The 13,975-nt window shown below is 42.3% G+C and overlaps 1 protein-coding gene across 6 annotated transcripts in view; it reads right to left on the bottom strand.

Annotated features, from left to right (window-relative positions):
- Nucleotides 1–2,750: 2,750 nt before the first annotated feature.
- The window catches only part of si:dkey-82f1.1 (DENN domain-containing protein 2A), a 42,271-nt gene continuing 31,046 nt past the window's right edge, over nt 2,751–13,975 (bottom strand). For 4 of the 6 annotated variants that reach the window (XM_029115209.2, XM_029115207.2, XM_029115208.2 and 1 more), the window contains 7 exons: nt 13,254–13,394; nt 12,812–12,960; nt 6,722–6,899; nt 6,561–6,602; nt 6,162–6,258; nt 5,610–5,903; nt 4,316–5,570 (listed from right to left, as the gene is read on the bottom strand). In XM_029115209.2, the coding sequence (XP_028971042.2) occupies nt 4,381–5,570; nt 5,610–5,903; nt 6,162–6,258; nt 6,561–6,602; nt 6,722–6,899; nt 12,812–12,960; nt 13,254–13,394 (2,091 nt within the window). In that variant the 3' untranslated portion in view covers nt 4,316–4,380. Of the gene's footprint in view, nt 3,719–3,940; nt 4,028–4,315; nt 5,571–5,609; nt 5,904–6,161; nt 6,259–6,560; nt 6,603–6,721; nt 6,900–12,811; nt 12,961–13,253; nt 13,395–13,975 lie in introns of those variants that run through there. The other 2 variants (XM_010902741.5, XM_029115210.2) reach the window with 2 other exon arrangements.

Genomic DNA, 13,975 nt, shown 5'->3' with positions numbered 1-13,975 from the left:
ATTAACATTAACAAGGTGCTAATACAGATATCCAGCTAGAAACGCCCAAGAGAAAGCAACAGCAAAATTCTGATGCACAATGGCTAGGATGAACTCCCTAGGGACCTATGATTTATAATAAACACTCCAAAAGAACACTCTAGCAGTTAGTAGTTATGCTTGTGAGAATTATATAGGAAAACGGTTTTCCTATATGATTAGCTATGACAGCTTAGTTTAGGTGGTCATAATACTAAACCCATAGGAGACAAATCAAAACGACTCTGTAGCTATATACACCAATCAGCCATAACATTATGACCACCTGCCTAATATTGTGTAGGTCCCCTATTTGCCGTCAAAACACATCCCACAGATGCTTGATTGGATTGAGATCTGGGGAATTTGGAGGCCAAATCAACACATTGAACACATAGTTGTGTTCCTCAAACCATTCCTGAACCATTTTTGCTTTGTGGCAGGGCACATAATCCTGCTGAAAGAGGCCAATGCCATCAGGGAATACCGTTGCCATGAAAGGGTGCACATGGTCTGCAATAATGCTCAGGTAGGTGATACGTGTCAACATAACATCCACATGAATGACAGGACCCAAGGTCTCCCAGGAGAACATTGTCCAAAGCATCACACTGCCTCTGCCGGTTTGCCTTCTTCCCATAGTGCATCCTGATGTCATGTGTTCTCCAGGTAAGTGACGCACACGCACCCGGCCATCCACATGATGTTAAAGAAACATGATTCATCAGACCAGGCCACCTTCTTCCATTGCTCCGTGGTCCACTTCTGATGCTCCACGTGCCCATTATTGGCGCTTTCACCAGTGGTCACGGGGGTCAGCTGTTGGCAGTGGTCACTGTTGGATCGGACCACACAGACCTACCTTCACTTCACTGCTTTTCCTTCCTTGGACCACTTTTGACAGGATATTGACCACAACAGACTGGGACCACCCCACAAGGTCTGCAATTTTGGAGATGCTCTGACCCAGTTGTATAGCAATCACAATTTGGCTCTTGTCAAATTCACTTAGATCCTTGTTCATTTTTTCTGCTTCTAACACATCAACTTTGAGGACAGAATGTTCACTTGCTGCCTAATATATCCCACCCACTGACAGGTGCCATGATAACGAGATTATCATTCTTATTCACTTCACCTGTCAGTGGTCATAATTTTAAGGCTGATCGGTGTGTATATATATATATATGTACACTCACATAAAGGATTATTAAGAACACCTGTTCAATTTCTCATTAATGCAATTATCTTATTCACATGGCAGTTGCATCAATGCATTTAGGGGTGTGGTCCTGGTCAAGACAATCTCCTGAACTCCAAACTGAATTTCAGAATGGGAAAGAAAGGTGATTTAAGCAATTTTGAGCGTTGCATGGTTGTTGGTGCCAGACGGGCCGGTCTGAGTATTTCACAATCTGCTCAGTTACTGGGATTTTCACGCACAACCATTTCTAGGGTTTACAAAGAATGGTGTGAAAAGGGAAAAACATCCAGTATGCGGCAGTCCTGTGGGCGAAAATGCCTTGTTGATGCTAGAGGTCAGAGGAGAATGGGCCGACTGATTCAAGCTGATAGAAGAGCAACTTTGACTGAAATAACCACTTGTTACAACCGAGGTATGCAGCAAAGTATTTGTGAAGCCACAACACGCACAACCTTGAGGCGGATGGGCTACAACAGCAGAAGACCCCACCGGGTACCACTCATCTCCACCACAAATAGGAAAAAGAGGCTACAATTTGCACAAGCTCACCAAAATTGGACAGTTGAAGACTGGAAGAATGTTGCCTGGTCTGATGAGTCTCGATTTCTGTTGAGACATTCAGATGGTAGAGTCAGAATTTGGCGTAAACAGAATGAGAACATGGATCCATCATGCCTTGTTACCACTGTGCAGGCTGGTGGTGGTGATGTAATGGTGTGGGGGATGTTTTCTTGGCACACTGTAGGCCCCTTAGTGCCAATTGGGCATCGTTTAAATGCCACGGCCTACCTGAGCATTGTTTCTGACCATGTCCATCTTTTTATGACCACCATGTACCCATCCTCTGATGGCTACTTCCAGCAGGATAATGCACCATGTCACAAAGCTCGAATCATTTCAAATTGGTTTCTTGAACATGTCAATGAGTTCACTTTACTGAAATGGCCCCCACAGTCACCAGATCTCAACCCAATAGAGCATCTTTGGGATGTGGTGGAACGGGAGTTTCGTGTCCTGGATTTGCATCCCACAAATCTCCATCAACTGCAAGATGCTATCCTATCAATATGGGCCAACATTTCTAAAGAATGCTTTCAGCACCTTGTTGAATCAATGCCACGTAGAATTCTGGCAGTTCTGAAGGCAAAAGGGGGTCAAACACAGTATTAGTATGGTGTTCCTAATAATCCTTTAGGTGAGTGTATATGCCAAATGCAAAATGTGCATCACTCTGGTTTTATGAAGAAGCACAGTGCAATCAATAATACTTTTTTTGTGATTAATATGTTCAACATGATGTGCGATTACAGTTTAACGATTAACGAGCAGGTGTAACTAAAGTACCCATTGTGTGAACAGTACAGATATCAAATCAATCCTTTTTGCATGTTTGTTTGAAATGAAAATGATGGCAGTTACGAGCAATGGAACCCAAAACATATTTGAAGAAGCAGATTTTAACATTGTGATTATGGCCATTTATGACATCCTCAGTAAGGTAAAATGTGATAGAATAAACTTGTATAGCTTCATTAAAAATCATTTTATTTAGTACACTTTCATTGTATTTTCAAATCAAGTTTAAGGCAATTCTAGTGGTGTTTTAGCATTACATTATATGTTATGTTTGTACATGGTGAATGTCTTTCTATCAAATCAAAACCATCCGAAAATCTCCACTTTTCATGGGATCTGATTTCCAACTTGGCCCACTTGGTCCTTTTTTCCTTTCCACTGGGAAGGTCTTTCTGATCCTCTTCTTCTGTCCATGGATTTGGCGTAGACCTAGTCCAGTCCACAGTATACTGTCTTTATAGTGGTATATTTCCTCAACAAGAATCCAGAGTGGCATACCATCCCTGTACACACTTTGTTGCTTTCACTTGAATGAGGAAAAAATAGGAAGTTATTCTAAAAAGTATTCAGTATAAATTAACTTATAAGCCTCCTGTTAACAAAGAAGTTGTACTATTTTTTTTAAAGACTGTAGAAATATGTGGAATGCTTTAAAGGAACTGTATATTATACAGCAACGTCCTCAGTGAAGTTCTCATTGGAGCCTTTCAGGTTTGTTGTTGAGTTTTTCTAAGGAAATGAACTGTGCAATACAGTACATCAACATGCACTATAAAGACTGATAGCTTTACAAAAGGAAGCTCTCAACAACATAAAGGCAACAAGCAGACACTCAAGAATTATTGTCCCTCAATGAAGAACAATGTTCTTCGATGGGTCTGTGCCATTTGGGCTGGAATCTCTTTGGTCCGATACTTAAACCCCATCCAAAGTCCTTCATGTTCAGTCCAAATATTGCCGGGAGTGTTCAGTCCTAGCATAGTATGTGTGTCCATAAGCTAGTGGACCACACCTCCCATCTCCATGCTAGACACTGTGGGTTAGACATGTATTGTTCTCTAACTCTCTGGAACATTCTCTTTCTCTCTTGGACTCCTCTCCCAAGGCATCATTTCTTGGAAAGGAATTTCATCTTATTTCCTGGAGAGGAAAATAAAATGGCAAAGGAACAGAAATCAGTATAATGCTGCTGTGAGTGTAAACCTTATTATACATCAAGAATGAATGGAGTTACAGTTGAACTAATGTAATGCAATCTACAGTGATAGCTATGGTGAAGTATTACCTATAGTGACTTGTGATATGATCTACTGTATGTCGATTACACTAGAACAAATAGGGTATATGGGATTTGGGCATCACCTAGACCCTTGAGGAACTTGTTGACCCCTCGTTGCTCGCTCCCTGGGAGAGAGTCCAGGTAGTCTTGGGACCGCAACTCAAACAGACCTGGACAGATAACAACAACAACAACATTAACAGTAGGACAAATAAAAAATGATTATACTATCTGGTCAACAAATATTATAGTGTTATTAATATATACATTATTTTATTACAACAGTTATTTTTTAATTTGGCCATATACAGCTCTGGATAAAATTAAGAGACCACTGCACCTTTTCCTTTCCTTTCCAAAAAAGTTGAAAAGGAAGGTGTTGAGTGAGGAACAGAAGGGTTAAAATTAAGAGACCACTGCAAATTGGGGTTTAAGGCCGAGTGTCTATGTAAAGCACTTTGTGACAACTGCTGTTGTAAAAAGGGCTTTATAAATAAATTTGATTTTGAAAATTTGATTTCCTTTAAGACCCTGCCTTGCTTCCTTTTAAAACTTGCCTGGCTGTATCCCTTCTGTATGTACCTGTAAGACTCAGCTTGGCTGTACCCCTTCTGTATGTACCTGTAAGACTCAGCTTGGCTGTACCCCTTCTGTATGTACCTGTAAGACTCAGCTTGGCTGTGCCCCTTCTGTATGTACCTGTAAGACCCAGCTTGGCTGTACCCCTTCTGTATGTACCTGTAAGACCCAGCTTGGCTGTACCCCTTCTGTATGTATCTATAAGACTCAGCTTGGCTGTACCCCTTCTGTATGTACCTGTAAGACCCAGCTTGGCTGTACCCCTTCTGTATGTACCTGTAAGACTCAGCTTGGCTGTGCCCCTTCTGTATGTACCTGTAAGACCCAGCTTGGCTGTATCGCTTCTGTATGTACCTGTAAGACCCAGCTTGGCTGTACCCCTTCTGTATGTACCTGTAAGACCCAGCTTGGCTGTACCCCTTCTGTATGTACCTGTAAGACTCAGCTTGGCTGTGCCCCTTCTGTATGTACCTGTAAGACCCAGCTTGGCTGTATCGCTTCTGTATGTACCTGTAAGACCCAGCTTGGCTGTACCCCTTCTGTATGTACCTGTAAGACCCAGCTTGGCTGTACCCCTTCTGTATGTACCTGTAAGACTCAGCTTGGCTGTGCCCCTTCTGTATGTACCTGTAAGACTCAGCTTGGCTGTATCCCTTCTGTATGTACCTGTAAGACCCAGCTTGTCTGTATCCCTTCTGTATGTACCTGTAAGACTCAGCTTGGCTGTATCCCTTCTGTATGTACCTGTAAGACTCAGCTTGACTGTATCCCTTCTGTATGTACCTGTAAGACTCAGCTTGGCTGTATCCCTTCTGTATGTACCTGTAAGACTCAGCTTGGCTGTATCCCTTCTGTATGTACCTGTAAGACCCAGCTTGTCTGTATCCCTTCTGTATGTACCTGTAAGACTCAGCTTGTCTGTATCCCTTCTGTATGTACCTGTAAGACTCAGCTTGGCTGTATCCCTTCTATATGTACCTGTAAGACTCAGCTTGTCTGTATCCCTTCTATATGTACCTGTAAGACTCAGCTTGTCTGTATCCCTTCTGTATGTACCTGTAAGACTCAGCTTGTCTGTATCCCTTCTGTATGTACCTGTAAGACTCAGCTTGGCTGTATCCCTTCTGTATGTACCTGTAAGACTCAGCTTGGCTGTATCCCTTCTGTATGTACCTGTAAGACCCAGCCTCTCCATACCTCTAAGACCCTGCCTCCGTTGCTCCCTCTCCGCAATGAACCCAGCAAACATCTGGGTCTCCATGAAGACCTCCAGAAACCTCTTGAGACTCTTGGAGGTGACGGCCTTACGGAAGGCTTCACGCTGGAAGCAGGAGGAGGCGAAGGAGGAGGGGGCCACAGAATCGTCCTCTCGATCCCCCCCGCCCATGAAGAGAGGGTAGTGGCCCACCATCTCCACGAAAAACCGGACAAAGGTCTCGGACACCACGGTGCTGAGGGAGCTGGAGTCTGGGAGGGGTGGAGATATTGAGGAAGAGAGAGGGGGAGAAAGAAGGAGGAAGTGGGGAGAGAGAGAGATAGAGAGAGGCGGGGAGCATGAAAGGGGATGAGAGTTTGACAGAGAAAATAAAGAGTGATTTCCAACATGGCTCTGTGTGTCCCTAATAATCGTGTATCCTCAGGCAAACAGACACCAGCCATGGCTGTATCAGTTTTAACAAGAGCCTTTCGGGAGACGGACTGAATTATTTTGTAGCACTAACTCACCCGTGGGCATCTCGCCGGCCAGTTCCTTCCTCTTGTCCAGGACATGTTCCAGGGCAGCCTGCAGCTTGTGAGGCAGAATGGAGTCCTCATCATCCAGCTGGAGAGGAAACAGAGAGGAGCGAGAGGAAATGATCACCCACAAGCAAGGAGACAGAGCTATGAGCACAGCCAACTGTGTTAAGATGCGGTCTGCGATCCAGAGCACGTTTTAAGAGTTTGCGACTTGTCATGCAAATTGCAAAGCAAGGTTTGAATCATTTGTAATATACCAAACTGTGTGACGTTCAGGGAATTGTTTGGGATGGTGAACACTATTAATAATGCCGGCTAAGCTGTGGAGCATAATTCTAAATAGGTCGTTAGTCTGTTTGTGTGGGTACTGCTGTTACGGCTGTGTACCTGTCTGAGGAAGCGGCTGTTACAGAGGTCAACCACCAGGACCTGAGGAGAGAGTAAAGGGCGGCCTGATGTCATTTCCTGTTAGCGCGGTAGAGTCGGCGTCAAAGACACCATTGTTTAAAGGAGGAAAGGGTTGAGGTCACACTGTGGACAAGTCTTACCTCCTCTATGGGCAGGTCTTTCAGGCTGGGCAGGGAGCTGGACAGCAGGCCCACGATGAAGGGGGTGGGGGTACATACTATGTCCAGCATGGCCGGGGGAAGCACAGGGATATAGGTGTGTTGCCAGGTAAACGGGTACAGGAGAGCCACCACTGCATGGCAGCACTGAGACAGAGTACTGGGGAAATACAGAGAGGGTGAGAGAGTTGAGGAGAGAGTGAGACACACCGCGGGGGAGAGAGATAGGGAGACAAAGAGAGGAGTGATAGGGAGACAGACAGACAGACAAAGAGGAGAGAGAGATAGGGAGACAAAGAGAGGAGTGATAGGGAGACAGACAGACAGACAAAGAGGAGAGAGAGATAGGGAGACAAAGAGAGGAGTGATAGGGAGACAGACAGACAGACAAAGAGGAGAGAGAGATAGGGAGACAAAGAAAGAGGAGAGAGATATGGAGACAGTGAAGAATAAAACACAGAGATAAGGAGACGGAGAGAGAAAGAGACAGAGGGGGTGAAGGAGAGATAGGAAGACAGAGAAAGAATAGAGAGATAGGAAGAGAGGAGAGAGAGATAGGGTGACAGACAGAAAGAGGAGAGAGAGAGAGGGAAGAGAAAGGAGTCAATTTAAGAACATATCAACTGCCAGGATCAAACACGTTGTTATCATTTTTTTAAAGGCCAAGATATGACTGCAGCTTCACATGACCACATCATATGACTGGGATGTTCAAACAAGTTAACCCTCGCTAGCCGCTGGGCTGGAAAGCATACCTAGTTGCGTGTACAGATGAACTAGAAATAATTTTTTCCAGCTTGGAGGTTCTTCCTCAAAAACCTAATTTAGTTGCCTGATTCTAATGATTTAGCTACCTGATTCCAATGATTTAGTTGCCTGATTCTAATGATTTAGCTACCTGATTCTAATGATTTAGCTACCTGATTCTAATGATTTAGCTACCTGATTCTAATGATTTAGCTACCTGATTCTAATGATTTAGCTACCTGATTCTAATGATTTAGCTACCTGATTCCAATGATTTAGCTACCTGATTCTAATGATTTAGCTACCTGATTCCAATGATTTAGCTACCTGATTCTAATGATTTAGCTACCTGATTCTAATGATTTAGCTACCTGATTCTAATTATTTATTTGCCTGATTCTAATGATTTAGCTACCTGATTCTAATGATTTAGCTACCTGATTCTAATGATTTATTTGCCTGATTCTAATGATTTAGCTACCTGATTCTAATGATTTAGCAACCTGATTCTAATGATTTAGCTACCTGATTCTAATGATTTAGCAACCTGATTCTAATGATTTAGTTACCTGATTCTAATGATTTATCTACCTGATTCTAATGATTTAGCTACCTGATTCTAATGATTTAGCTACCTGATTCTAATGATTTATCTACCTGATTCTAATGATAGGACAGTTTCTGTCCAGGAATAGAGTTGTGAAGCCCTGCGTGTAGGGAATCGTTCTTTCTATGTTTTCCCCAGCTCCTTCAACATGTCCACCATTGTTCCAGTACTCAGACATGTTGAGGTAAGTGTGCTAAATGGCCAGTAGCTGGAGGACCATATTACTTCCACCGTACCCACCAACCCAGTCCCATTTCAGTGTTATCCACCATCCCAACAGAGACATTTCAATCTGAGGCGGTTGAAGAAATTCGGCACGTCAAAGAACCCTCACAAACGTCTGTCAGCTCTCTGACTATGGCACTTCAGGAGGTGGTCTTATAATAAACGTCTACTGCCAGATTAGTGAACTACCTACCTGACCTCTAATCTGAATTTAAAATATTATATTATACTCACACCTACTCATACACACTGCCATGCAAAAACAAAATCACACACACTCTCACCATAGACACATGATCTCTAAACACTTATACTAAACTCATGCGCACACTCACACACACACCCACGCACACTAATTCACATACATTGACATTGACCACTGTTCCATACAGTATATCATTTTGTTTATATATTAGTTATTGTATTATTTTTTATTTGATATTGTATATTTTACATTGAAAATGTTGTACTTGTTCAAACTTATTGTTTTACTTCAGAGTTACTTTATATAACCAAGTGCATTTGTTTGGTATCTGAGACGCCTATATTTTGCTACATTTCCAGAGTCAGTGTTCGATGTAATGTGTTTGTGACCAATAAAAATGCTGAACTCAGTAGATGCCGTTCAATATTCTACCACAAGGTGGTAGTAGTAGATTCTCCTCCCAATACTTATTTAGGAACATGAGACTGTCTAAAAATTATTATTTCTAAAGTATAGGTTTAATGACTTTGGAAAGTATTCAGACCCCTTCACTTTCTCCACAGTTTGTTGTATTAAACTCTTATTTTAGATTTTTTTCAACCCAAGTCTATACACAATACCAATTAAGGACAAAGCAAAAAGTATTTTTAGAAATGTGTGCTAATTTATTAAGAATGTAAAACCTAAGTATCTTGTGTACATAATTATTGAGACACTTTATTGAGTATTTAGTAGTGTAAAAATGCCTTTGGCAGTGATCATAGCTTTGAATTTTCGTGGGTATGCCTCACACCTGGATATGGGCAGTTTCTCCCATTCTGCCTTTCAAATCCTCTCAAACTCTGTCAAATTGGATGAGGAGTGTCGTAGAACTGTGATCTTCAGCTCCTCCGACAGATGTTCAATAGGGTTTAAGTCCTGGCTTTGTCTGGGTCAGTCAAGGACATTAACAGACCTGTCCTGAAGCCACTCTAGCATTGTGTTGGCTGTGTGCTTTGTGCCATTGTTGTGCTGAAAGATTATTCTTTGCCCCATTGTAAGGACATGTGTGCTCTAGATCAGGTTTTCTTTAAGAATCTCTCTTGATTTTTTTCTGTACTGTACAATACGTATGTCATGCAATAAAATGCTAATTGATTATTAAAAAATCATACAATGTGATTTTCTGGAGTTTTGTTTTAGATTCCGTCTCTCACAGGTGTACCTATGATAAAAATGACAGACCTCTACATGCTTTGTAAGTAGGAAAACCTGCAAAATCGGCAGTGTATTATATACTTGTTCTTCCCACTGTATATACTTTATATAAAATATTAAATTTTTTAATTTTTCTTTACCCATAGTTTCCTAAGTATTTGTGCTAGCAGCAGTATTTTGTTTTTCTATTTGCAGCAGAATTATGTGAATCTGCCTATGTAAGCCATTCATCTTTTGCATTGCCAGAATGCGTTCTGTAATTTTTCGCTACAGACATATTTGTCAACCCAACACTGGCGGTTGTCTTGCCACATCAGTGATCGCTATGAACAAACTACAAATATAATTATGCCCCTGTTCAAATCAGTTGAGTCTCTGGAACTCATCGATGTGTTTGGTTTTGCTGTATGACACCAACAAGATGCTCTATCAAATGAAAGGTAAGTTGAGCACCAGTCAGGGAAAATCACTGTAATTAATTAGTATTTAAGAACAAATAAACAGTTGAAGTAAAATATTAAATATAAACATATTCCATATTCAGCATAGTTAAGGAGACTAATTTGGTTTTGCTCTATAATGCCTACAAGCCGATTTACAAAGGTACTGTAATGGTAAGTGGTAAGGAAAGTGTGTGTAAAAATTACTATTAATACTGTTTTTAATACAACCCGGTTTCCAAAAAAGTTGGGGCGCTGCGTAAAATGCAAATAAAAACCGAATGTAAAGATGTACAAACCATGTATCCCTATATTTAATTGAAAATAGTACAAAGACAAAAAAAATATAATGTTGAAACTGAGAAATGTTATTGTCTTTGGAAAAATACATGACAAATTTGAATTTGATGCCAGCAACTCGTTTCAAAAAAAGTTGGGACAGGGGCAGTTTAACACTCTTTTGCATCACCTCTTCTTTTAACAATACTCTGAAAGTGTTTGGGAACTGAGGAGACCAATTGATATAGGATTTCAACTGCTCAACTGTTCAGGATCTCCATTGTCATGTTTTTTGTTTCACAATTCGCCAAATGTTTTCAATAAAGGATAGGTCTGGACTGCAGACAGGCCCGTTTAGTGGCCATACTCTTACTATGGAGCCATGCTGTTGTAATAAGTGCAGAATGTGGTTTGGCAGAAAAATACGTCATCTGGATGGCTGCATATGTTGCTCCAAAACATATATATATTGTTCAGCATGAATGGTGCCAATGTGCAAGTCACCCATGCCATGTGTACTAATGCACCCCTATACCATCACAGATGTTGGCTATTGAACTATATGCTAATAACAAGCCAGATGGTCACTCTCCTCTTTAGTCTAGAGGATGCGGTGTCTACGATTCCCAAAAGTAAATACAAATTATGATTTGTGAAACCACAAGATAGTTTTCCACTCATCTTAAATGAGCTCGGGCCAAGAACAGGCGGCAGTTCTGGATCTTGTTTATATATAGTTTCTTCTTTGCACGTTAGAGTTTTAACTTGCATTTGTGAATGCAGCGACGTACTGTGTTGACAGACAATGGATTTCAGAAGTGTTCATGAGTCCTTGCAGTGATGGCCACTACAGAATCGTGTCTGTTTTTAATGCAGTGCCGCCTGAGGGCCCAAAGATTATGGCCATCCAATATTGGTTTTCAGCCTTGATCCTTGCATACAGAGATTTCTCTGTATTTCTCTGAATCTTTTAATGATATTATGTACCAAAGGGATCCCCACACAATTTTACGTTGAGAAACGTTATACTTAAATTGTACTATTAGCCTGCACAGTCTTTCACAGAGTGGTGAACACCTCCCTATCCTCAATTCTGACAGAACCATCCTCTCTGGAATGATCTTTTAATACCCAATCATGTTGCCAATTAACCTAATTAGTTGTGTGGTATTCTACCAGGTTTAGTTTTTTTCCAGTAGTTTTTTTCCTCTGTCCCAACTTATTTTAAATGTTTTGCTGGCATCAAATTCAAAGCGGCAATATATATTTTTCAAGAAACTATAAAATGTCTCAGTCTCAATTGAATATAGGGTTTAAATGATTTGCACATCGTTGCATTCTGTTATTATTTATATTTAAGTAGAAAAATTATCAATGAAAAAAAAACTTAATACAATTGCACAACTTTGCACTTACCGGAATTTAATATAAAATTAACAAATTAGACCTCAGGGAGCATGATATAACCCTATAAAACATCAGGGAGCAAATGAACAAACCTCATGCTGTTAACTTAATGCCTCCAATATGTCTGTCCGTTTTAATTTAGTTAAATTAAAAACAATCAGAGATTGTGAGGCCAAGTTTCCACACACGTTATCAATGCAAAAGCAGAATGTTACAGCTGAACAACACCATCTCTTTTGGATTCGTAAGCTTTTCCTCTACAGAAGAATTTAATACTCCATTCACCCAAACTTGGTACATTTTCTTGGCAAAAGCTTGTTTGCCAATCATTTGGGCTGACTGTAAACACTGCTGACGTGACAACAGGAAAGTTCATCTTCAAGGTCTTAAATACTATTTAAAGATGTTCCAGATTTTCTAGAATCTGAAGTGCTAATCGTAAAGATTTGGGTATCTCTATTACAGGTGCAGATTTGCTAGACATAGTTGCAGCCCACTCAGCTAATGCTTCTCCTCCTTTCAGATCATTTGACAGAATGTTCGTTCATTCACCACAGTGTCACATTTTTGCATTTCAGGAGAGACTATACAGCATTTCCAGAGCCTCTCAAGGCAGCCGTCAATCTGAAAGCTTTCACTTTTACACTAACCCTGTCTCTGGCTTCCATGACATATTTCCAGAGAGAAATGAATGTTCCCTAGGCGACTGTATAACACAACAGCATTCCTTCCTTAACACTCTCCCTCTCTCTTTTTCTGTCTCTATTCCAGGAGCCAGCTATCTGTCTCTGTCTACCTGCCTGTCTGTCTGTTTTAGCTGTCTGTGTGTCACCCTTGTGTCTCTACATAACTAGAGTTGTTCAATGTTGCATGGCCTGGCCTGTTCATGGAGGAATGCTGAAATAATGTTGTGGGTAGGGGGTTATTTTTCGACAAGGCCAGAGAGCGCACAGCACAACACACACCTGAGTTTGTCAGCGGTGAAGATGACCCTGCGCTCCAGGAGCAGAGAGGCAAAAACTCGGAGGAGCAGACGCAGAGACAGGGAAGAGAACAGACACTCAAAGTCCACATGCTCCAGGCGAGAGTCAGACGGGCGACAGAGCTCTATCACCTGGGAGACGGAGAGAAAGAGAGGGAGGTGGGGTGGGCACAGATAGAGATATTTACACACACGCGCAAATAAACACACAAAACACATAGCAATGCATACACACACCCACGCCGGACTGAGTCACAAAACACATGTGCGTATTGCCCAGAAGCACGCTGTTCACGCACGCCCATGCAGAACACTGTCCATAACATACTGGAGAACTGCCGAGCCATGTTTCCAGTGAAACCCGGTCTCATGGCAGCTGGAATCTACTGTATCCCCCCCTGCTGTGTAAGCGGGATGCCCTTCACCTCAGTGCCAGACCCAGGCAGGAAGTTCTTCACGGTGATGATCCTCCCCGGGGCAGGGAACGGAGCCTCCATGATGCCCCTCATGAACGGCTGCACCAGGGCTGGAGAGATGGCCCGTCTCTTCTCCACTTCATCCAGGATCTGGGAATACAAAGACAAAACACCTTCACTTATGGAGGGCCCTCGGCGATTTTGGCTGACCCTTGGCTGTCATTGCCGGGGCTTTGTCTCTGGGGCAAAGTTGGGTTATGAACTGAACACATTTGTGTTTGAGGAGTTACACGCACGTAAGCGAAATATACCCCCCCCCCATTTGACCTTCGGGGTTTCCGCTAGTATATAGGTAAGCGGCACAGGCTTACGCACAAGCATGGAGACTACAGACACAGAGGTTTACGCATACGTGTTCAGAGGCATGACTCAGCGTCTCGTTACAGGGGATCCGATCTCACTCCGATACCACAGCAGCTGTGGTTCACGTGTTTCTCGGAGTACCAGAGACCCAGGCAGCGGCCCAGCGAGCTGTGGTGGGAAAGTGGCAAGCTGGGCTGGTGATGTGTGGTTCCACCGGGTGGTCCCTGGGGTTTGGCACTCTAGACCCTTCGTGTAGGGTGTCAGTGGCTCAGTGGTTAGTTAGTCAGGCTTGTAATTGGAAGGTTCCTGGGTCGAATCCTGACTGGGCCAATTGTTGTTACCGTCCCTGGGCAAGGCAATTTACCCTA

This window comes from Esox lucius, chromosome 19 (genome assembly GCF_011004845.1).
Source record: "Esox lucius isolate fEsoLuc1 chromosome 19, fEsoLuc1.pri, whole genome shotgun sequence".
NCBI lineage: Eukaryota > Metazoa > Chordata > Actinopteri > Esociformes > Esocidae > Esox > Esox lucius.
The sequence above is the reverse complement of the archived record's forward strand: the minus strand, read 5'-3'. Positions and strand labels throughout refer to the sequence as shown.